Source organism: Python bivittatus, unplaced genomic scaffold, assembly GCF_059951505.1.
Source record: "Python bivittatus isolate LINGU-HERP-01145 unplaced genomic scaffold, Pbiv_v1 ctg000480_np1212, whole genome shotgun sequence".
Taxonomy (NCBI): Eukaryota; Metazoa; Chordata; class Lepidosauria; order Squamata; family Pythonidae; genus Python; species Python bivittatus.
Window position 1 is genome coordinate 71,577,080 of NW_028277075.1, and position 25,838 is coordinate 71,602,917.

The following is a 25,838-nucleotide window of genomic DNA, read 5'->3' on the forward strand; positions in this document are numbered from 1 at the left end:
AAAAGTGAGAAGAGGAAGTTAAAGGGGATTTTTACACTGAATTAAATTTGTTTGCCATCTTATAAAATAAGCTGTCCTCTGAACAATTTCAACTGATTCCTCCCCCGAGTCGTTCCAAGCTGCTGAGAACAGAGTAAAATCACCACATTCAAATCTCTGCCTCCAGAGAGGTTTTCATTACCACACATTGAAAGCTTTGCTGCTTGATGTTTGCCCAGCACTTTTTCCTGTAAACTAACAAAGGAGGGGATCCCCCACTCCCTCCAGTCAGCTTATTTATTCTTAGCCTGTTCTCTGCACAGTGTGATCTCTGCTCAAAGTTCAATGGTTTGGGGAGTAACTGAATGCAGAGGAGCTTATTTCCTAGTAAACAAACATGAGGTTAGGCCATGTATGCCCTGTCCTTCAAACCGTTCTAATACGCTTGGGTGGCTGCTTCAAACAGAGCTGTTTGCATTCTCCCCTGGAAGCCATGCTGCAGGCCACCTGAGCTGCCGTTGCTAAAACAGAATGCAGCATAAAAATACAGTGTGACGGTTTTGACTTGGTACACTGTGCTTTAATGGAACCGGTGCCTTGTAAGGGAAAGGGTGATTGCAGCATGGGTTGCAGGAAGACTTTTGCAATCCAAAAACAGGATGCAGAGTTGGTGATGGTAACATCTGGAAGGACACACTTTTTCTGAGTCATGTTTATTTGGGACAGGCTCAGTTCTGCTTCCACAAAAATCAGATTTTTGAAGTGCTGACGTGACATCAGTAAGCATTCCTTTCCTGCTCTTTTCAAAAGCACGTTGGCAGAAAGGCGACAGATAGCAGACTTTAGTGCTAGCGAAGATTAAGTAGTGGTTGATTCCAGTGTCACACTCAGGAAATTGCAGAATAATGTTCTTTAGCCAGGGTACATCCCATGTTGCATTCCCTCTGAAAAATAAAAGAAATTCTGAATTTGAGGCCTCTTGATCCTTGGAGAAAACAGAAGCAAAGCACAGGGGGTGGTCCCAAGCATAGCTTCTCAACAGTTGCTGTGATTTCTACAGTGTTTCTAAGCAGGTCTACAGGCCAACCTACCCACCAGTTCAGTATAGAAGAGCCACACCTGTATTTTTCTTTGAAACCCTATCCGCTTTATTGTGGAAAAGATCCAGCTATTGAATAAGGCTATTTTCCCAATCTGGAGCCCTCCACATGTGTTGGGCATGTTGACTGGGGATCTTAATGCTTGAAGCCTCACATCTAGAGGGCACCTGGTCAGCGAATGCCAGAATACTAAGCTGGCTTTTCATCTTCTGCCTGGGACTATCCCTTCAGAAGTAACTATCTTCATTTGCTATTTTTACTACCCCAGCATGCTGTGGCTAGACCTCTAAAATTCTTCAGGAAGTGGAAACAACTAACATATCCCCACTGTACCCGGGTCTTGGAAGCCAAAATGGCTATCTTCCCAGTAGTGAGAGTGTTGAGATCCCTGCCATCAAGATGGACTTTTCTATTGATCAAACACCTATCATTTAACATACTTAATTTCTTAATCATTTAGGTGTTGTCCTTTGATGCTTTCCCACTGACTAAAATAGCAACATCATCATTAGACATTTCCATTTGTGCAGATACAGTACTATATTTCTTGACAGCTAATAAAGTAATATGGTGTGAGGGAATTTGAGACCCACAAAAGGAGAACATACTATATCCCACTAATAAGGGGATTATTCCCAAGTCTTGAAGGTGGGACAGTAATACTGGTTATGCCAAAAGACATGATAAGACTTCCAAGGAATGCGTCAGAGATCCTAAGTTAAATATGGAACCTTGAACTTTTTAGCCCTAATACATAAATACTTGTAGGTGTTCCAACTAGACCTGAAAGATGGGGGATAATTTAAAAACAAATTATGACTAAAGTTCTTCATTGCCATGTGCTACTAATGAACAAGATCTCAATCCCTCTATCGCTTTCCATTTCTTTTGCTATTGTCTTGCTGCATTTAGTGTGATTTTAGAATTTCAAGGAGATATTCCCCTTTGAAGAAGAGAACTACAGTAACCCTCTTACCTGTCCCACCAAGTTTTTCTATAGCTTCCAGTTAGCCTCGAACCTAAGCCTGCTTTGCATTTCTATTTCTTCTTGGTCTTTACTAGCCCTTTCTCCACCAAGCTGCGATAAAGTTCCTGGATGTAGGTGTAGATGCATTTATTATCAGGAACACTCATGCGCACCATATCATCCACTTCCAGAAGTTGAGCACAGTCAGCATATGTCCTAGAAAGAGATTGACAAATAGTCAGGTATGCTGCACACCTCAATGGTTTGGCAAAGCAGTTGAGTATAGCCCTTCATCCCCAGAACTCCAAAGCCCTATTCTAGAGAGCTGATCAGGATGGAAAGGGATGGTTACCAAAATCATGGCTCATCTAACAAGCTGAGGCGCAAGGAGGCAGTTAACTGGAACATCTTGCCTTTTCAAGTTGAGTCAATGGCATTGTAGCTCAACAGTAACACTGAGGATACTATAAGCCACTGAAGTTAATTCTTTTGAAACTCTGGGGAACATAATACAGATGCAGAACCTACTCTTGCTTTTGATTATCTAACTATCATGTTTATCCAATTATCTGGCAAGGGCTCCTGCTTCTTTTCCAGAATGGGTCCTTACACTGGCTGTTCAAAGATTCTGAATTCTCTCCTTCAGAGCGTAATGTTATCTTGAAGCATGACATTTATACAGCACCATCAGTCTACAAATTGTCCAGCAATTTGATAAAGAGTGTCCTCTAAGTTATTGTCTATCGCTGCTTGGTTTGGATCTGCTGTGTTTTGAAGATGTGCTGCTTTTCTTCAAAAAGAATAAATGATTACTGATTACTATTTATGATGGTTATATGTTACCTCCAAGTTCAGAGATAGTGTGCATGTCAATACCAGCTGCTGAGGGACAAGTGGGAGGATGCTACCCGAGATTTCTGTTTAACTACTGGGGAACACAGTTCTGGACTAGAAAAGACTTTAGTCTGATCCAGTAGGGCACTTATGTTGTTATGATAATGTACTTGAAGGAATTTGGTTACCTCTTTTCTTGAACTCTCCTATTTTATCATGCCGAACAGTTGAAGGTTGATCAACTAAGACATAGCTAATTTCTCCTTGGAAAGCAGTCCTTACCATGTTAAAGGAAGCAGTTGTGAAGTAGCTCCTTAGCAAACTTCATCATGTGCCAGTTACAATTATTTATTTTTGAAACAAGAGATGCTAACTGGTATTAGATAATAACTCCAGGCTTTTTAAATTCTATAAACTGGGTTCAGGTATAGCTTTGGGCTGAAATAACTTTATGAATTTCTGTTTGATATTGCTAATTCTCATGGATGTTCTGTAGCAGGATGCTTCAATACTTCTGACTATACTTGTATTCCTGATCCTGGCTATCTGAGAAGGAATATGGGACATTGTACTCAGTTGATTATTTTTTCTTATCTGAATAACTGTTTCCTGAAGGTGGTGCTGAGATATTATTGCTCTGTCTCATAGCCCTTGTACTATAAAGCTCTGCAAAGCTTTGTTTTGTCTCCAGCGCTTATCAGAATTGACATGAAGCCACTGAGAATTTCAAGAGAATCAGGGTGAAGTGTTATTAATAGGTGATTGATACTCAGATTTGCTTCTTCTCTTCATCAGATTCAGTTGAGGAATCGAGCTGGATGAAAGCCTATGTTGAAGGTCAACCCAAAGAAGATGGTAACACTAGTAGCAGATAGCTTTATGGAATGGAGAAATGGAGGTCAGCCTCTTTGTAAAAGGCTGTATTCTCCTTTTAAAGTTCAGGTTCTCAGCTTGATGGATCTGTGTGAATTTTAGCTGGGGATGTCTAACTGTCATGTGTGACCAAAAAGAAAGCCATTTGTCAGCTGCAGAAACTCCTGAATAAGGATAACTAGGCCATTGTCATCCATGTTTTTCTCATATCAATGAGATTAGACTACTGCAGTCTGCTGTATATAGGGCTGTCTAGAGAGATTTTTTCACAAACTTTAAAATTTGTCCAAAATATTGTTGCTAAGTATGGATGGGATTAGTGGTTAGAAGTATATGATGCCAGTCTTTTAGCTACCAGCCAGTTTAAAAGTAAGCTGCAGGACTTCAAATTGTACATCCCATGTGGTATGGAGCTCAAGTAACAGAATAAAATCTACACAATTGTGCCTGCATGCTAAGATAATCCTTTATGCTTTTCTCTAAGTTTCCCTGCTTTTGGAGGTTCTATGCCTCCCTGCTTTGTAGGGAGTTTCCCCATGCTGCTGCCTATATAAGTGGAAGGCCCTTTGATCATGCTACGATTTTAATCCCTGTTAAAGTGGGCAATGTTTGCACATTTGCCAATTAAACTGATTAATTGTTGGTCATGGATTTGATCTGTTGTTAATGCTGTTATTTCATATGAGCTATTGTAATGGAAGGCATAGGCGAGGAGGAGACTGTCTGAGAGATCAAGGCTATCAGGAGGAAGGGAGTGCGTTCCAGAGGAAGGGCAAGGCGAGCACTTTCTCAGCCCACAGCAGGACCATGAGAAGAAGAGGCTGAGAAAGTGCTTGCCTTGCCCCTTCCTCTGGAATGCACTCCCTCCCTTCTGATAGCCTTGATCTCTCAGACCAGTCTCCTCCTCACCTATGCCTTCCATTACAGCTATATAACAATAAAACTGGAAGTCAGGACAAAATTACTTCAGTGAATAATTTTACACATTTACCAACACCAGCATGTACTTTCTGGAGGTTAGTGCTTAACCTGCCCTATAGCTGTGGTCTTGTCTTGAGGTCTAGAATGGAGGGGAGTGCTCACTCAGCGGTAGAGAAGGCCAGGGTAAAATTCTCTTTCCGATTTGCTGGGTCAAGGCTTGCGTAGTCAAAGGCATCGGGAAAGAACTTGTGGATGAGGGCACAAAAAGCCATGCCACTTTTCCAACTGGTGGAAAAGTTCTGGATGTCCACGTGCTGAGAATGAGAAAAAGAGATATTTAGCCCAGAAACTCAACCACCTCCCCTTCGTAGGTTGTCCTACACACTGCACTAGCAACTGAAAAATGTATTCATATCTATTTAATCTAAAATTGTCATTCTGGTAGAACATGTTGTAATAGAACAAGTTGTGTTGATTTTAAAACCATCACAACAAAAATGGATGGTAGTTTCATGAAATCAGACACCTACAGATGATTCCTAGTTTGGTTTATTGTTTTTTGTTTTGTTTTTAATTTTCCCTCTGCCAACCTCTAGTGAGACTGTACTATTATGATATCACACATTATTATTTTGAGGAATCACAGAATGTATCTGAGGATGCTAGACAAGTACATAATATCCTTTTAGCGTGAGGGACAGCCTATCTATATCCCACTATAATTATGTGTATAAGTAGTTGCAAAGAAATAACACTTAGCATGTAACATATTTAAGACGCTTCAGTGAAACATCTGTCTACTATATATGATACTTTTTTGGCAAATGGCAGCATCTGGTTGGTTCTGCTTGGGCTAAGAAGCTGAGAGTGTTGGGCCTGATCAGTACTTGAACTGGAGATTATCAGGAAATCCCAGAGCAGTTGGCCAGACTGGGAAGTCAAATAAACATCCTGGAATAAGGCAAAGGCAAATCATTTGTATTATTGCCAAGAGAACCAGGGCTGTGCAGTGCTTTGTATTTGAAGAGGAGAAGGGATTTGGTGCCCTTGGGGTTGCTGACATAACATCTATGGGCAACTTCTTAGAGCAGCTACATCTTTTTCTAGATTGTGTGGCTGTCCTTTTCTGCTACAGTGCAATCCCCAAAAAGGAGCATTTGGTTGAAGGAATTGCCAAGAGGCGCTATTTGTATGCCCTTAAGTGATCTGACGCCTCTTTTTCCCTTTAAATCTGAAATGCTGCACAGTTTTAAGGAAAACTACATGAATATGTCCCAGAAGTAATCAGGAGTCGAGTTCAACTCAAGCAGGACTTACATATAACATTAAATAGGTCATCTATAAAAGTATGGCAATAAAGGGGGAGCCTTCTGAATCTAGACTGTTGTGTTAAAGAAGAGAAGGTTTAACACCCTCCCCTTTATGAGCATTGTTAACTGTAACATGGAAGTGGGAGAGCAAAATTGCAAGGATGATGGAGAATTATGCTTATTGTCCCCATATGCTCAGCATCCTTACTCTGCCTTCCTTTTAATTTATTTTCAAAAACTTCACATGATATTTCTATCATTTGTCCCTCAGTAATCCTTCAAGCATGCCTGCATTATAGATAATGATTTATGAAGCCGACCATTTCTGACACACAGTACAACATGCATCGCATGTAGCAATGGTTTCATGTGTTCTGCCAGATGGTCACTGCTATTATGACAGGTCCTGTGTTTTGTAATACGTGAATTCTCAACACGTATTTCACCATTTTCACTGTGCCTTAACAGTTGTAACTCCAAATTATTTTGCTGTCTCAATATGTGAGATATACTGGCTTTCAACTGAGATTTTGTAGTTCATAACTCATTCTCTTAACTCTTTGAGTGTAGTTCAACATCTGAATATAATGCATAATGGGAAAACAGTACAGACTAAAATCGCACATGTATATCTTCATACTCACATGATAGCAGTACTGTTTTATGTGTTGGTTAATAACAAAGACATACCAACAGCACACAAAGAGATATTTCCTGACCTAGTTCACAGAAGAATTATTCTACTATTATTCTACTATGATCCCTCCAGGACTTTGTTCTCCAATTCTAATCAGAAATGGGGGGGGGGGGATTTGAAGTACCATCAGAATCTAGAAATGTCCCTGAGACATTATATATAGCCAAAAAAGACAATACAAGCAAGAGGTGGCAGCAGAGGGTTTTTTTGGAGGGGAGTTGGGGGTTGTTACAAGTTCATAATCTTCAACCCTGGGTAGTGGTGCTTTCCCAAATACTGTACTCTTAAAGACTCACCACTGTGTATATTTACTCATTTCTGAGTAAATATGCACAGTTGTGAGTGTTTAAGAATATGACTAAGTTTGACTAAGTTTGCTGGAACTAGAGGAATATTGTCTTCATATCTCCTAAATGCTGATCAATCCACATAGGCCTTCCTGCTATTGCATTACTGGTGCCTCCTACATTCCACTTTGCCTTCCAAGGGAAACACATTTGCCTACTTCACTGCAGGGAAACATTTAAGGGCACTGGGGGAGTTCTCATTTCACACTTGATACCTTACTTCATAGCCACGGGTCATGGCCCGGCACCATTCCAGCAACATGGTCTTCACAGTGCTTGCAGCTCCAGTCCTCTTGATGTTGGGGGCAGGACCAGTTGCAGCCCTTTGGAGGATGATTAAAGGAAAGGGAGGAAGGGAGGAAGGAAACAAATGTGTTTTTTAATCATACACAGATCCTGAGCTTTGGTTGGTGTAATTTCTTTTTCCCCCCCATTATTTTCTGCTGAACATCTGCTGGGACAGACATCTGCCTGATTTGTATCCATATCTATTGTCTACTCTGGTTGTGTAGATACCTATGCATTTTATAATCTGTGCAGGAGAAACTCTTGGTCAGGGCCAGTATCTGTCTTTTAGAGGTGCTGCAAATGGTTGTGTTCTGGTGGGCTTACTTGGCTGTGCAGACATATCTGAAGTATAGTGAGGTGGGCTTTCACTGCCCCAACATCTGAAGTTTCTTGCGGTAGCTGGATCTAGCCACACTTCCTAAATATGACACCTTATAAATGGTCTTGGATGATAATTGTCACCAGTGCTGGCTGGGGGATGATGGGTGCTGATTGGGGAAGTCTGAGTTTATATATTGTGCTAAGCCAGGGGTGAGTAACCATTAGCTGCCCAGGGACTATACAGTTTTTGTATGTTAAGATCAGAATTGACTGAGGCAGTGAGGTAAGTATTGTGTCACATAAATAGATGTCACTAGGATTTTTGTTTTTTCTCTTTTGGGTTGGGGATTGTTTTTTAAATATTCTTCACTGTGTGAAGAATATGGTCTGCTTATGGTGCATGATACATTCCTTTTACAGTACTGAATGGCCCTTCAGCAAAGCAGCAGTAGCATATAGTGAAGTTCTAAATACTCCACTTCCTTAAGAGCTTTGGAAAATCATTTTTTTTTTCTTTTCGCTAATCTCTCACTTCAGCTATGTGTGAAGCACAGTTTCTTTCTTTGCTTTCTCACTGAACAGATGGCCTGTCATACCCCTTGTCTCGTAGCTTATGTTTCAGCCAGTCAAACCTGGAGAAAACTCCTCAAGTGCAGATATGTTGGTATGAAAGTTAGCAACCATACATTCCTATCAGGATTTGTTGGAATAATATATTCATCAGCAATGCTGATCTGGCACCATGGAAGGTGAAGCCTTTTTTGGCTTCTCAGCGTGCGCCAATAGCTCCCCCAAAGCAATCCTTCCACTGCAATTATCCACATAGCAGGCTACCTTGATTAATGCTTTGTAAAGTATTGGACAAATGCATGACATTTGTATGTATGAAGGGAAAGGATTCCAGAAAAAAAAAGGAGGGGGTCCATTTAACTTTCTTTTTCTTTTGGCTCTTTGTGAATTCATGCAGTGCTAGAAGCTGGGAGCTATGGACTAGGTGACTGGAGTTTTGAGGCAGGGAGACTGGACTCTTATTGACTGCTATTCATAGGTTGGTCTGCTTGTCTCTGTACTCAGATACTGGCTGGCTTGGCTGAGCAGTGATTGGCACAAAACTAGACAGTATGATAAACATACTTGGGAGTTGCCTACTGTGAGAGAGAAGTGATGGTGGCAGCAATAAAGCACGTTACGGATTATTTGAAAATGGAACAAATTGTCAGCTGGTGAAGCTTAATGCATAGCCTATTTTAGGGCTTACTTTAAAACATTCATTTGCTTTCAGTCTCAAAATATCTGGAAACCATGCTGCAAAGTTTCATCAGTAAGTCAGGCAGACCACATACAGCAGTGTTGTCCAAACTTGGCCGCTTTAAGATGAGTGGACTTCAACTCCCAGAATTCCCCAGCCAGCATGGCTGGCTGGGGAATTCTGGGAGTTGAAATCCACTCATCTTAAAGTGGCCAAGTTTGGACAACACTGACATACAGCCATTCCAGTGCTAAGACATAATGCGATTTGTTTGGTTCTGGCTTACTGTGAGGTACGAATTTAGCAATTAGGATTTGTAAGCTAAGGTATAGAAAGGTTTATCTGTATATCAATCAGTAGGGCTTGCTGAACAAAGCATAGTTGAAACAAGCCATGGCGGAGCTCGAAACACAGTCTTACCCTCCAAACTTCTCCACAATGGCTTTGCGGGACTGTCCCCTGGGTGGCATCCTTGGCCTGGTTATCTCCCTCCGGTCAAAGGCAGGCCTCTTCTTTTTCTCTTTGGCAGCAGCAGCTTCCTCTGGTGCAGCAGGTGGGGGCTCTTTCTCTCCCTTCAGGGCAGCTTCAGGGCTGAGAACCAGAGTCCTTGGGTTAAGAACGCCCAGTTTACGGATGACCCATAGTTAAGTACAGAGTCTATTGTAGCAAAATTTGAGTTAAATACACAATGACTCGAGTTAAATACACAATGGTTCAAGTTCGTTACACACTCCTACTTACAGTATACAGTATTATACAATACTACTGTTCTGGCTTAGATACAATTCGACTTAAGGATGGACCTTGGGAACAGAACTTGTTTTTAAACTGGGGACTACCCGTACATCCTGAGCCTAAAGCATTGGAGAAGGGGTGGCACTGGGTGGGTCTCTATCCTGGGCCTTCAGCCAGAGCTTCTCAGGAGAGGTGGGCATGGTGGCTCAGGGAAGGGGGAATCCCTTTCTGCTGGCTCTTCAGTAAAGTCTACCAACAGTTTGGCTCATGGCTCACTGGAGAATCATGGCTAAAACTGCCATATCTTGCAGCTAGCAAGGTGAAGATCTGAGGAAAAACTGAACCACTGTTATCTTCAGTTTTGGCTTCTTCTGAATTTTTCTCATTCACCACCCCAGCATTTCCCTCTGCCCCTCCCAAATTTCTGAATGTTCACATCTTTATTAGCATCCTCCCTTCATTTGACCTTTCATATATAAGGGCCAGAAGCTGGAGCTCTAGTCCCAGCATCCCCAGAAGGCATCCATTTGGTGAAGACTGGTTAATGCTTTGGGGGCCTGACATCATATGTCCATCTCGTTGCTTTCTTTCAAGGCTTAAGGCAAGAGGGAAAGGTTGAGGAGCCAATTTATGGCCACAGAAGGGTTTGTACTAGAAATCTGAAGTTCTTGATAGCGGCTTGAAGGCAAGGATTTAACATTTTGGGGGTAGTGTTCATAAGGAACTTTTGTCCTTACTATTACTACTTGTCCCATTTTGGTCATCCTGCTCATTGCTGAACTTTGATTTCTGAGTGCCCCCTGCAGAGTAGAAAGTGGTAATGCAGCCTTTCGAATGGGCAAAAGATCCAGAATTGCTTGGTAGACCTTTCCATGATTTGCAGTCAATTGCCAAAGATCCTTTTCTCCCAATGGTTTAACAAAAGAAGGCACCTAGTCGCTCCCACTTTCTTTCTTTCTTCCACATCTAATGATAGTGCTGAAGTGAAAAAAACCTTGAGGAAGGAATAAGAATGTTTGTGTGTTTAGCAGTATGAGTTATATTTAACTCTGAAACTTAATCTGTTCCTCACTTCTTCCACTCTTAAGTGTATATCTTTTGCACCAAGTTCTGGTTAGAAATTTTCAGGCTTGTAGCCATCCCCCCAATATATCCTGGAAACCTGGATCTTGCCCACCCCAAATATAGCCCACCCTACTAGAAATGCTCCCAGAGATTGTCTCACCTGGCCAAATCCTCAGCAGCTTTTGGAGCAGTAGAGGGTGGAGTAATGCCACCTAGAGTGAATTACAGACAAGTGTATTATTATTATTATTATTATTTTCTTACCTTGTGAATTAACCTCTATCCCATGTCCCATCATCTGAACTGTCATCTCTTCAATCTCCTCTGTATATTGCACTGGCCCATGTTTTGCAGTACAGGTAGTCTTCGGGTTAAGAACACTCAGTTTAAGGATGACCCATAGCTAAGAACAGAGCCTACTGTAGCAAAATTTGAGTTAAATATACAATGATTCGAGTTAAATACACAATGGTTCGAGTTCATTAGACAATCCTACTTATACAGTATTATACAATAATACTGTTCCGGCTTACATGCAAATTCGACTTTAGGACAGAGCTTGGGAACAGACCTTGTTCTTAAACTGGGGACTACCTGTAGAAAATAGCAGCAGAAGGCTGCATAAATCATTGCGGGGAAATAGAGAAGAGACCAGCCTCATGGGGACAGGGGGTAAAACAGGTTCCTGCTTACTCTGTCAATAGCTGTTGGAGTTTTAAGAGTAATATCAGTGAAGGTCATGAAAGAAAATGTCTTTAAAAGGAATGTGCAGTAATGCAGGAAGTTATGAAGTCTAGAAACACTGATTGTGGAGGATTTTGTTATTGTTGCTTCATTGGTAAAAATTAAAATGATTTACTCAGGATTAAGTTCCAGGCAGACTTTGTAGGATGTATTATTTCAAGCAATAAAGCACAGTATGTCACTTCCAACTTTAGTCTATTCTGACCAACTTTAGTGTATTCTGTCTTCTCAGTGTGCTGAATGACGTTTTCCTCACCTGTCTCCAAACTTTTGAGCTCTGTTGGGCTTTGTGGACTTGCTTCAGGAGAACGGGGAGGGAATTCTGGCCAGAATTCCTCCTCTTCCTCCTCAGCTTCTGGTGAAAGAGGCTCATCAGAAGTGCTGCCAGTTCGACCCTGTAAGTAGGGGAGGAGGGTGGAGAAGGTCAACCATATTTATTTCTTCATTTATTTGATTTTTTAGATTTGTATTCTGCCTTTCCTTCAGCATCTCAAGGCAGCATGCATAGCACTCCCTTCTGCCATAATAACTCCCCAGTGTGGCTAGGTTGGGCTGAGAAAGAGTGACTGGCCCAAAGTCACCCAACACACTTCCATTGCTGAGGGTGGACTTCAATATGGGACTCCCCAGCGTTCTCCAGTCTAAATCCTTAAGGACTGCAGCACACTCTGGCTCTTTTGTTTGCAACTTAGCCTTATAAAGTTCTTGTTACAGTGATCATACCTTGACAAATAAAGCAGACAGAAAATGATAGTTTATAAAATTCTACATATATGAATTTCCTCTTTCTATTGAAAATCTTCCTTACTATTCTTCCCTTTTGCTTTCTAGCCTAAAGAGCAATAGTTTATCCAGTTTATCCATTATGCTTATTACAGGGCTGGAAATCCTGACTTTTTCTAATCAGTTTCATGATGTAAGCAGGGAATTCACATTTCTTTTTCTAGGCAGTTTCAAATATACTTCTGATTAACTTATCTGGCTAAATAAATGCAGAAACTTATCAAATTTCCTGTAGACTTTCTTACTAGAACAGGCACCGTTGAGTCATTATTTCAAAAGATGTTAGGAAGGCAACAGTTAACACTAATGATATATAGGTCAGTTTTGCATCTTCATCTCATTTTAAATAATAATAGGCAGTTCTTGTATAATTTCAGAGTTCTTCTACAGAACAATAATGTAACTTTCTTTTTTAAAAACTGCATTGCTTTAAAGCTGTTTTTCAAAGCAATGTCCCTCACCCATTTTTAAAGTGTGCAGTTGCCATGTTACCTCATTCTGTGTCACTTCTGGAACCTCCTCCATTATTGGAAGTGCTGAAGAAGGCCTGAGAAGGGATACAAAGTGAGGTAACATACAGGATCATGCTGTACTGCAAAAATAAATAAATAAAAATGAAAAGCTTCATATTATGACGACTACAGTGTCTCAATGAATCAGCTGGCTCACAAAGCTCTAGTAAACTATAGAACAAGGATGGGATCCTTTCCTTTCCTTTCCTTTCCTTTCCTTTCCTTTCCTTTCCTTTCCTTTCCTTTCCTTTCCTTTCCTTTCCTTTCCTTTCCTTTCCTTCCCTTCCCTTCCCTTCCCTTCCCTTCCCTTCCCTTCCCTTCCCTTCCCTTCCCTTCCCTTCCCTTCCCTTCCCTTCCCTTCCCTTCCCTTCCCTTCCCTTCCCTTCCCTTCCCTTCCCTTCCCTTCCCTTCCCTTCCCTTCCCTTCCCTTCCCTTCCCTTCCCTTCCCTTCCCTTCCCTTCCCTTCCCCTCCCCTCCCCTCCCCTCCCCTCCCCTCCCCTCCCTCCCTCCCTCCCTTCCTTCCTTCCTTCCTTCCTTCCTTCCTTCCTTCCTTCCTTCCTTCCTTCCTTCCTTCCTTCCTTCCTTCATCTGAGATCCACAAGGGAATGGTAATGACACTAAAATAATTCTGGAGAAAGTGGAGGAAGAAGTTGTGACATTCTTTCAATGGGGACATTTGGCTTTGAAGGTTAGATAGCCTTCATTGACCTATGTTTTCTTATTTCACAAGCCTTTGTTCTTTGATGATTTGCTACCCAATTTCAGTGGCACAAAATCAAGAACTTTAGGAGCTGTACAACAGTGGCTGGGAATACTATGTATATGATGGATCATCTATCTACCCAGGCCATAAAAAAAGGAGGAATCTTTTTTTCTATCAACCAACTTCCCAAGGAAAAGTTTCTTCAATTGTAGTTTTTTATGAGGACCTATGGCAGAATAACACTGCTTCTCTGCTCTTTCTGTCTTTACCAGATTTATTATGGTTAGAAAAATAGAAACAATGGCGAGAAAAACTGGGCAAGGTACCATATAAATGTGCTGTTATTTAACAATTCTTTAAAATTCTTTGTGAATGGTTGAATAATAGTATAATAAAACTTGTCTTACAATGAGTTTTGTACTTGCATATTGTATACAGGAAAAAGAAGCTGGCGTAGTAGCTAAAGGTGGACAAATTAAAATCAGTGACAAGACATATATAACAGAAGTCCAGATAAGTGTGTTTTGTCAATTTGCCCACCAACATGAAGCTGCCTAGACTAAAAGAATGTGGCATAAAAATGTAAGGGCAGGAAGGATAAAATTGTCCTTGATGTTTGACAGAAGGGAAGTATCAGGAGATAATACAGTACTCTTAAAAGAAAAGAAGTAGATTATTACAATTTGAAATGCATTCTATTCTTACCTGTTCCTTGGCATTTTTTTTCAAAACATCAGTTTTTTCCCCTTCCTCTTCATGTAGGTCTTCTGGTTTTCCAGAAATATCGTCTTCTGTTCCAGATACACCCTCAATTTCTGGTTGGCTGTTGCCTTTGTCTACCTTCTCCTTCTGGCTTGCCTTGGACATCTGCCCCTTTTCAGGTTCTGAAGCCATCTCTGTGGTCTCTTCCTTCCCCTTTGCCTCAATCCCAGCAGCCTCAGTTTTCCCAGCCTCCTTCTCTCCATGCACCTTATTCCCAGCAGCCACCTTTGCTTTCTCTGCTTCATCCACCTCTTTCTCAGTTTTTTCTGTGACCTTTCTGTCCTCCTTAGCTTCTTTCGCAGCAATTTCTGCTTTTCCTGCCTCACTCTCCCCTTCAGATGCAGTCTGAGTCATTCCTGACTTCTGCTGTAGCCCATTGATCTGCTGGTTCTTCTCTTCTTCTTTGGTGTTTCCAGCCTCCATAGTACCAAGTTGCTCTGCTTTTTCAATGGAGTGCAAAGTAGGTGGCCTCTACAAGCTCCACTTCTGGAAATATATACAGTGAAAGAATAAAAGTGAAACCTCAGTGTTAAAGGTTTCCACTTTTTCACACCAATTCATATAGTGTAACTGTTAATTTGTCCCAACTGCTTGGGCAATCCTTGGCATCTCTAATTTGCAGTTAAATGTGTGATCTGACTCTGTTGAAAAGCTGGGGACATTTAGTGTGATAAGGGACTATTCACCCAGAGAAGTCATCAGTGGATGGGCATGCATGTGTCAACTGCACTGAATACATTTCATTCCTTGAGATCTACTGCAGACTCCATCTCTGAAGGAGAAGGAGAAGGGGAAGGAGAAGGAGAAGGAGAAGGAGTGTAGGGGGAGAGGTTGGTTTTACAAAACCTTTCTTCTAGATACATGACATGCTCTTAAAAGCTAAGAAAATTCTAAGCAGAATTGCTGCCAAACTGGAGGTCTTGCTGTGCTGGAAATCACCTTTTATAGTAATCACACCCAAAGCAGTAAGAACACCTTGCTGTTCTCTGCACTTCTTCTGCATCTCAGAACAATTTGATCATGTGTTTAATACAAGCCATTGGAACTGTATTAAAGTTTTCAGAATAGCAGCTGGGTAACTTCCTTTATCAGACATTCTAGTGCAAGTGGGGTTGCATTAGCCTGCATCCCCCTGTGCTTCTGAACAAAGGAAACAGCATGACCTACAGTCAGGAATATGTGAGGTCACAAAACGTGGCTTAACACAGAGCCTGGTAACATGTGGTTTAATCCAGCCTTCTTTCAGAGTTAACAGGCAGAACTATGCATGCAGCTAAACTCATCAACCTCTATCAGGGTTAGTCCAGTACATTTTTCTGTCTATGACAGATTAGCAAAGATTTCCCATCCCCAGCACAGATACGTGGTGATATCCCAAGTAAATACAGTAAATACAAATTCTCTTGGCATGTAAGGCAGCAATCCCAAGAACAATCCCCTGCTCCTATGGCAGTAAAAACACAACAGCCATAATTCAAAGAAGTTTTAAAAGTTGCTATTCTTGCCTCTCTCTGCCTAATGGTAAGGACTGGTCCTGTCTGAGAACCCTTCAAAGGAGCAAATTATCTGAAGCACAAGATAGATCCTCTGAGGCTGGGGAACTCCTCGCCTCCTCCTCTTTTATCACTTAGTAAATCATCTTTAAATAAAACCTGCCAACAAAGTCCAGGAACAGCCAGTGACTCAGATGCAGAAAGTGCAAGAGGCAGTTGTGGGGAGAGGGGGCAGGTGAGCTGCCGTAACACCTGCTAAAAATACTCTCCTGACATTTGCAAATACAGTCGAGAGGTCAGGATGCCCAGAACGCTCTTAGCTCTTTTCACTTGGTACCCTGCCATTCTTCTGTGGGCTCCAGTCCCACATCCACTTGCCTGGGAATAAATCCTATGGAAAGCAGTGGGTTTGTTTGTTTTTAATTAGTACACACATAGGATCGGACTGTCAGTAAAACTGCTCTTTCCATTAAAAAACCCACACCGTTTTTCTCTTCTTTATGTTCATGCTTCTGCTATCCTGTTTGCTCAATACATGTATGAATCGTAAAGGAAGCTTCCTGTTGTTTCCAGGAAAGAAAACTGTTTCCTGAAAAAGCGAGAGAGAGAATGAGAAGAACGGGCCCTCACTGAACAATGATAACTGGGTGTAATTTGTCTAAAGATGGGAATGCTATGAAATCATCCAAACAATTATTGACAGGCAACTGTATATGTCCATTGACTAGTCCTAAGCACATTTTTTTTCACTCTGTTTTCGGTCAATCCCCACTCAGGGGTCATTCCTTCTGAACTGTGCTAATGATCTTCTCTTTCATCCCCACATTTCCGCCTTGGATTTCCAGTGGCGTAATCATAATTCAGTGGCATGGTAAATCCTCACACTACAGCATCTGTAGAAATCCTTAGGTGCCCCTTCGGTACAGGACTCTACTCAGGTATGAGAATATCCCTAACATATCTAGGAGAAATAGAGTTTTTAGTTCAGCTAAGAGGTAGCACCTAGCTGGCCTCAGTTCATTTAAGAAAGCTAAACAGAGATGGGGCTCATTAGATCAGGATGGGAAAAGTCAGGGCTGTAGCCTAGACTGGGAAGTTGAGAAAACATCCTGGGAGGGCAATGGCAAATCATGCTTGTACTGTTGATAAAAAACTACACGGAGGCCTCCGTGAGGTCACCAAGAATTGAATCCGATTCAAAGGAAGTATCAGAGTATATCTGCTGTGATAATTATGCAAATGTCACTTCTCTGTTGTAGCTATAAGTTCGTTCACTGAGTGATAGAAGCAATTTGATTAAAAACAACATTTAATTGAAAAAAGAAATCCTTAAAACCTGTTAAGTACCAGTCACACAGAATATGGGGCATTATTTGAGCTAGATGCTGGATATTGTGGTGAACTCTGGGATGATTGAGTATTACCACCTGCCTTAATTTTTCCCTCTCAAGGCCAGCTGATGCTTTTTCAGTCTTTGAATATGCAGAAATGCCATAAACTCCTTGAAACCAAACTGACTGAAGTCTGCAGCTATGGGCAGATCCTACAGGCTGTAGCCCTGTGTAACTTTCCTGAAATTGATTTGTATGAGATTTGTACCAACTTTGGTATCTTATTTCTCTCCCCCCAAAAAGAGAAAGGGGTAGCAGAAATTCTATGCCTTGCTGATTTGCATGCATTTTAAATTTAAAATGATTTAGAGCTTTAAGAATAATATGTTTAAATCAAAGATACATACCAAAGCTCCTTGAGAGCTCCATCATAGAGCATTTGCTATTTTCCCAGAGTTGTCACCGTTGTAAAATGGATTCAGATTCTTGGCCTTTGACCATTACACAATAAACAGAAATTCAAGTGGTGTACCTTCCAAAATACAGCTTTGCCAATAACAATTTTACCGGCTGAAAATCTACCAGGAAGTTATAGGTTCAATGAAATAGAGACAACACATTTATTTTTAATTTGGGAGAAGGGTTGCCTAACTTAGCCCTCAATGAACATGTAGGCTCAATATTCCAAAATAACCTCAAATGTATAGTAAAAACACTTTTTAAGAAAGTATGAACAAGGATTGCATAAAACATATAAAAGGGCAATATAAAAGTAATCAGCAGTTAAAACGAAAAGCAGTATGAAAATAAACAGGGATAAAATAGATTGGATAATATATATTTGGTTTAAAGAGCTGGTGAAATCAAAAGCTCTGTGCCTGGTGCTGAAATCACATCAGCATAAATGCTAGTTGTGCCTTTTTAAGGAAATAATTCCCCATCCAGTGTGCCACCAATGAGAAGGCTCTATTCCTGGCCATTACTTGCCACAGTGAGATGTGGGCCAACCTTGCTCTTCTGAAGAACTTTTAGCATCACACACTTCATTACCTCTCTTCTTTTCTAGCTTTCAGTGTTCTTCAGGGGATACTTTAAAGAATAGCTGATCAGGGTTGACTCCCCTACATAAGCATTCTTCTTATGTCTCCTAAATTTTCTTGGGAGATAGGAGAACATGGTATATTCTAAGTATAACTTCACTGTGAGGTTTTCCTCCCACCTCTATTTCTCTTACCAGAGTTCAGGAATTCTACTTGAGCTCCCTGGGACCTGAACGTGGTTCAGGAGCCATCAATTGGCCACCCCCTTATACCTTGGGAATAAACACTTACCTGGAGCCACACCTAGGAACAGTTCTTTAGTGAGCCCAAAGCCCACCGGGGACCACTGGGAAAGAAATCAGACTTCACCTACCTAATGGCTGGTCTTTCCCTGGGAGTAGCTCACTTTCTTCGTCTCTTCTTTCCCCTGGCTTCTTCTGCCAGTATCTTGATCCCCACTCCTATCGCTATGCCTGTCTGCAGCATTTCTCTCATTGTTTACTACTCTGTTGATACAAACACCCTCCATTCTGTGATAGATAACTAAACGCTCCTATTTTTATCAGGAAACCAGCAGGTGCCTCTTTCAATCATAGCCCCTACTTCTCAGAAGGGCCAGATGGAGCCAGGACAAGGTAAAGAGAGATTGCTTCTAGCAGCCTCTCAGCAGTTCTGCTCTATATTTAAGAGAATCATAGGAAACAACTATTTTTCCCCTTTAGGGGGAAAGTGATGTCTAGTGAGCTGGCTGTAAGAGACTTCTTGGCCTGTGAATTGGTCTCTTGAGGCATTAGCTGTATGGGAGAATATTCCAGAGTTATTAATAATAGACAGTTTCCATAGCCTTTTGTCACTTCTGATAAACAAGAGACATTCAGAGGAAATTTGAAAGATTGCCTACAGGGATTCAAAGAACACTTATACAAAAAGCAAGAGAAGCTGCCAGAAAACCTTAAAAAGAAACCATATTCTTAAGAGGATTGACAGAGCTACAGAAGTATATGAAATGTCCCCGTTTAGAGCAGAATTGCCATTTACTTCCTTTCTGTTATTTAATGCAAGAGCTGTTTTGAGTTTCAGTAAAAGGGAAACAAAGTCTAAATAAATAAAAGCAGGAAACCAGGCTCTACTGCTTTTTTTCCCCCCGTCTAGGATTAGGGATGATATAGTGCAGAAAGTTGGGCAAATGTCTGGAACCTGACTTCACTGTACTTCATTTCTGTACTCTCTTTGGTATGGTCTTAGTCCCACAGAAGCCCTGGGACTCTCTCCATTCTTGAAAGGCAATCATTTCTACAGAAATAGGGAATGTCTGGAGGAATATTGAGATTTTATCAGTCATAATGACGTTGAATATGAGACAACTGCATCTTACCCATCCTAGATAAAGCAAAGAGGGCTTTGCTGGTCCTCAGGATGAGGCCTGAATAGGTGCAAAATTAGGCTGTCACAATATTTTAATTTAATATTTCAGCTTACATATCAACTGTTAAAAAACCAGGATATGTGGGGATTTTGAAACATATTCTAGGAAGTGTGAGAAAAAAGCATGTTGTGGCTGAGACTAACCCTTCATTCCACCTCCCTCCAGCGTAGACTCCCACTGGATTCAGTGGAACTTAATGTCTATTAGGAATGGTTAGATCTGTACCCTTATTCCAAGGGACATGCTAACTATGCAGATCATATTTTAGTATTTAGATAGCAATTGCCAAAGACGCACAAGTTCAAATGTCAAAAAACATGTTCATATCCATATTTGGGCAAATACCTTATCTAACAGCACCACTTCAATCACATTTCCTTGTAAAAAAAATCTTCCATGATAGAGTTATGTTGTGCTGGCAACACAAGTTGCACAAATATTGCCAACACTCTTTTTTGCATCTTTCACAGCCTGGCTGAGAGTATTTGCTGTAAACACTGCTATGGGAACAAAACTGAGATAGCTCTCTGCTGGAAGGAACTCATGGCTTGAATAAACGATTTGCCAAGGACTCTGGTAGACTTAGTTTACAATGTGCTCCTGGGGTGACAGTGAAAACTTGGTGAAAACTATGGGATTAACCTCTTCAGTATGACACCCACACAAGTCCAGTCGGTTTTCCCCACCTTTTCATTTCTGAAGCCACTCTGACGCCTTGTGGCCAAACAGGACTGAGTTCCCAGAATGAGACTATGATATAGGACAAGATATAGGAATGGAGAATAATAGCAAGAATTGCATTGTGATCCAGAGGCAAGATTCCATCTTACCTTTATTACACATGAGCTTCCTCACCAGAATAAAATTGGAAGAAAGATATGTAATACATTATGAAGCCGTGCCCAGACGTATAGGGAGTGTTTATTACATCAGCAATCTACAAGCAGAAGAAGGCTCACTTGTAGTTAGTACTTTGTCTCCAAAGGAAAATTATACTTCCTGGAAGTTGAAACCATGCAGGGGGTTCTGATAATCTTCTTGCTAAGCACTGATTTACTACTTCTTTTGTTCTTCTTACAGATGCCTTCCAGACATGTTGACTTGCCCCAACATTATTAGGATTTATAGAACCAATTAAAACCTGATTCTTTTAAAAGGCCTTTGAGGGGGAGATGATTCGAGAGGAATTCCTTCTATATGATTCTACAGGTTTATGATTCCTTAGCGTAGGAATAGTGTATTATGTACTATTTTATTATTATTATTTTGGGCTATTTTTGATATTTTAATTTTGTTTACTTATGGTAGGATTGTCATCCACTCAGAATCAGTTGTTGGCTGGAGTGACATATAAGCCTAGTAAATAAAAATCTAAAAAAACTAGTGGCACAATGTTCCACTAATTAGAGAAGTGGCATGTTTTCAACATCCTATCTGACTTGTATGATCAAGGGGAAGCCTCTTTTTTCATTGCACTGCAGGTTTTTGTCTGAAATAAACAAACCATGTTTATTTGGGATGAGCTTCTTCTCATCACACCCGTGTTGATTCATGAGCAGCAGAGAGAAATGGCTTTATTGTTCTTTATATAACAAGATAGACAAAGATGGGCTCATGTTACTTACTAAATATAAAAGCACAGTCAGCCAGTAAAAGCTGCTGCATGATAAAAGTATTTTCTAACTCTCCTAATACAAGCACATGGTGAAGAGTCAGTTCCACCCAAAGTTGTGGTCAAACTCAGGAAACATTGATTTCTCTTTCAGGTTGCTGAGTGATCCACAGGCAGACCGACTGCATTTAGCTGGGCAAAAAACAGAGCCAATTTGTCACTTGGGTGTCCAAATTTAGCCTTGAATAAAATAGTTTGAATGACATGCTTCATATGATTAATTTTTGCTAGCACCCATGCTTAGTCAAGACCCTTTGCGAGCCATTTGATTTTATGAATTGGTACTACTTGTAACACAGCAAAAAATGACTCCAGAAGGCCTGTAGCAACCAGTCCAGTCCAGTGAATCAAGTTCCTGTTCTACAACTGTGTAAACAGTTCATGTGTTTGTCCATGGGCAAAATAAACAACAATTAAACCATTTTATGCCTATGATGCAAACATATTCCCATGAAAGCAATTGCTGCAATATTTTGTTACATGCTGAGCATGTAGGTTTATGAAATGGTAACATTTCAAATTAAATAGGTAACAAGACAATTTAAATCTGAACCTTGGAATAATTGCCCTGTTTCTTAGGGTCGCTCCACCCTACCTGGTGTTCAGATGTAGCGAAGTTGTTGATCCCACTGTTTTGGAAGCGTATATGTGCAGAGGTCCTATAGAAAAATATTTCAATCTTCAGGAGAAAGACAAAAACCAGAAATAATTCTTGTAGAATATTAGAGACTCCAAATTTTATAGTGAATGAGCATCAAAACTAGAGTCCCCTTTGTTAGATGCATTACAGTTTATTATCAATTAGCAGATGATAAATACATTCCTAAACAATGGATATAAAGGAGAAGAATGAAAAAAGGAGCTAAATATACTCAACTGAAGTATGAAAATGTGCAATTGCTCTCAGTGACCACAATACCAAGAGTTGGTATGATGTAATGATAAGGTGGCATACCAAGGGTAGGAAGATCCAAGTTCAAATCCACCCTCAGCCATGGAAATTTACTGGATTACTTTGGACTGGCCTACATTCTCTCAGCCCACCTCCAAGGGTTGCTGGTTTAGGCATAACATTGAGGGAGATCCCCCTGTAAAAAGCTTTGAGCTCATGGAGGAAAAGTAGGATCTAAATCTGACTGACTGACAAACAGACAGACAAGCAGAGTTTGGCTATAATAGTAATCTTCGTCTTGCTGTGCTAATTAAGATATAATACATGTTATAATATGGGAAATAATTGCATATTCCCAGCATAATAAACTAGCACATGCTTATTTGTAGGTTTACTCATTTGGATTTAAGAAACTTAAAATCCAGCTGCAACTCACAGAAACATAAGATGTTTATGTCCGGTCAGGCTACTTGTTGTTAATCTAGCTCAGCCAAGAAATGGCAGCATCTCTGCCCAAGGGCCATTAACCAACACCTGTTCCTAAAGATCATTTTCACTGTCAGTGTCAGGAATTGAACTTAGAATCTTCTCCCTGCAAAACAGGTCCTCTCTTGAGCTATGGAGGGAGCTATGGCTCCATCCCTTACTGCCCTGCCTGTTACGGTATCATTGTTTGTGCCAACCAAAATACAGAATACAGAAAGAGAACGAGTCCTAAGGGTTGCCCAGGCTCAGCCCACATTGGCAACCTGAATGATCAATTATCTGACCAATTGATTGTTTTTGTCTCCAAACTTCTTATGGCATGGTAAAAGAGACTATTTGATGTTTTAAAGATTCTGTATCTTGAACAGTACCAATGCAGAGTCTGCTTACATCAGTTCCCACTACAGAAGCTAATCAAGCACAAGGCAAATCAAATTTCATTCAGTATTGGCCTACAGTAAACTCAGAAGGAAGAAAATCATCTAGTCTCAGAAAATAATCATGCAGACAATCTGTCCCTCTAGGCTGCTTCCTTGCACAATCAAAAAGAAAAAAGGGACAGAGATAGCCCTTCACAAAATAAGCCACAGCTCATTCTTGTCTCAGGGTGTAATTTACAAAGACAAAAGTTTAGGGTGCAGGTTTAAGTCCCAAAACTAATGGAACCACCCTTCCCTGGCATTATGGCTTAAAACCCTGGATTCCATTTTTATTCAGGGAAGTCATTATGCTGAGACTAGACCTAAGGAAAAAGTCAATCAAAGAGAGGATTTGGACAGGATAGTCAATGCAGGTAGTGTATTAGAGCAACAGGAACACAATTTCCTGCATCTCTTTTTTTTAAATATATCAGTACAATTTGTTTGTTTGTTTGCTGTATGGTCACAGACCAATTTAACATAAATATTAGAACAAGGTACCTGAAAGCAATTTATCAAGGGCAAAAATCATAAAATAAAAGTAGCATGTTTTTATCAAAAGCTTCTCTTGGCTGTGCTTAACACAGAACTAATGGCTGGTGTGGGTCTTCCGGGCTGTGTGGCCGTGTTCTGGAAGTTTTGTTTCCTAACGTTTCGCCAGCACCTGTGACCGGCATCTTCAGAGTGCAGGAGCACAGACAGGAGCAGTTCTCTCTGTGCCCAGGTGCTGGCGAAACGTTAGGAAACAAAACTTCCAGAACACGGCCACACAGCCTGGAAGACCCACACCAGCCATCGTATGCTGGCCGTGAAAGCCTTCGACAATACACAGAACTAATGCTTTCTAATAATGATTGCAACAGGGAAAATTTCGCAATTTTCCCCGAGATTTTGCTAGATAGATCCTTCAGTAAACCATTTAAAATCTCTGATTGGGGTCATCCCACATATTTGATAAAAAGGGAGAAATTAGTTTTGCATGCAGGTAAGTTATAAAGGGTAACTTCATAAAACACAGGCTGCTACCTGTATGTGCATTCCTAGTAAGGGATGTTCTTAATTTTTCCTCCAAAATCTTGCCACTGAGAATGCCCTTCTATGAGGACCAGAGAAGGTATTAAAAAAAGATTTAGGGGTAGTGTAATGGATGCCACCAAGGTCTCAACAGTAGTGAGTGCAAATATGTAACATTTTGACAAAGAAGGGTTGCTGACTGTGCTGGATCTCAATCTTTTTGGCCCAATACCAGCAAACGTTTGATTATATTTCACTGTATATTCAATTACTAATACCTGCCATTCTCCTGTAAAATATCTTCTCAGGGGACTATCACATACATGCACCATGGGGTTTTGTTAGGCAGGCATAATGATGGGCATGCTGCCAAGAATCTGTAGGAGACCAAAATGTTGGCTTTATACTTGGTGAGACAGATGGAAAGGCTTTAGATGATTCTCAGTTTCCAAAGTTGTCAGCTTATGTGTTTTTTTCTATAAACCAACAAATATATCCAGTGCAACTGTCAGTCTCTGATCATATTAAATATTCAGTTATCTTTGGATAACAAACTTGCCCAAGGAGAAGAGAGTAACAAAAGCTATATGTGAAAAATATGAAGATTGAAATCTGGTATTCTGTGCATGTTTACATAGAGGGAAGTCCCATTAAGCTGAATAGTTCTTTCAACTACAGTTTTTAAAGCCCATGGAATAGAAAAAGTTTGTTGCTTTGCCATATTCAGGTAAGCTAATGTATAGTTCCTTTTTAGAAAATAACAATTGTTAAGAATTCATCTGCACTTCTAACATTATTACTGTAACAACTAAGATTTTTTTAGAGTTACCCAGCCTGGACTACAAATATCTGGATGATACAGGAATCCAAATTAAAGCAGCCCTGATAGATAGTGGTCTTACCTCTGCTTGAAAACATCTCCCTGAATAACTACCAACTGGTATCAACTGTAAACTTGGCCAGCTTGCTGCTTATCCTTAAGTCAAGGTGATTTATGTTAAAAACAACACTGATCTCAAAATATATTCTTGATGGACTCCAGTTCTTATTTCTCTCCATTGAGTGAACTGCCCATTTATTTTTTACACATTGCTTTCTGTTTTTATACAGTTAGTAATCTGTAAAGAGGTAACTCCTCTTACCCCATGACCTCTAAATTTACTCAAGAGCCTTGAGGGATTTGGATACATTGGGATTTTCAAAAAGCTTTTGAGGATGTTGACAGCCTCATCTTCATCCATATATGTACCTGTCGACATGCTCCAAAAATGCTAGAAGGTATTTGCCACCTTGAGTTGACCTCTTTAATATATATTTATATAAAAAGGTGGGATAAAATAATAATAATAATTTATCTTTGTAGAATACATGCTTATTTTCCTTTAGCAAGGCTTGTTAATTGATCAAAGCAGAATAAAGTGCAATCATTATTTCCTGTGATTGGAAACTACATTTTACTCTACATGCTGTGCGGACCCAGGTTGGTTAGTTATAGTTCCGTTTGTCGCTCAAGCTCAGAAAACTGGTGTTGAGAAAGCCTTAGGTGCGGTGAACCATCAGTGCCTGCTGGAAATACGTCCACAAGATCAACAACTCATCCCAAGTCTCGTGCAAAGGTTCACTGATACAACAGCAACACCGCCTCAACTTGCCCTTCTCCCAGTAAAAAGCACTCGCTCGCTCCTGCCTTCCTCTCTTCTCCATGATCCTCCGGAACATCAGGACAGCCGTCTTCGACCTCTTGGACTACAACCCCCAGAATTCCCCAGCCAGCTGCCATGCCGGCTGCGAATTCAGACAGCCACGATCCAGCGCTCTAGCCCCCAAGTCTCAGACTTCTCCCCACGGCTCCCTCCTCTCTATGGTTTGAAATAG

General features: G+C 40.7%; 1 protein-coding gene across 4 annotated transcripts; it reads right to left on the reverse strand.

Moving 5' to 3' along the window:
• Nucleotides 1-555: 555 nt before the first annotated feature.
• SMTNL1 (smoothelin like 1) lies at nt 556-25,785 on the reverse strand. 4 transcript variants are annotated; one of them, XM_088146269.1, is made up of 9 exons: nt 25,616-25,785; nt 14,134-14,676; nt 11,687-11,825; nt 10,847-10,898; nt 9,307-9,477; nt 7,249-7,351; nt 4,837-4,988; nt 2,056-2,262; nt 556-923 (listed from the first exon to the last, which is right to left on the reverse strand). In XM_088146269.1, exons 2-8 carry the CDS (start codon nt 14,611-14,613, stop codon nt 2,118-2,120), a joined length of 1,242 nt encoding a protein of 413 aa, XP_088002395.1. In that variant the 5' UTR covers nt 14,614-14,676; nt 25,616-25,785; the 3' UTR covers nt 556-923; nt 2,056-2,117. The 4 variants fall into 4 exon arrangements, with proteins under 4 accessions (XP_088002395.1, XP_088002394.1, XP_088002393.1 ...); XM_088146268.1 differs by lacking the exon at nt 25,616-25,785 and adding an exon at nt 18,428-21,632; XM_088146267.1 differs by lacking the exon at nt 25,616-25,785 and adding an exon at nt 16,168-18,393.
• Nucleotides 25,786-25,838: the final 53 nt, after the last annotated feature.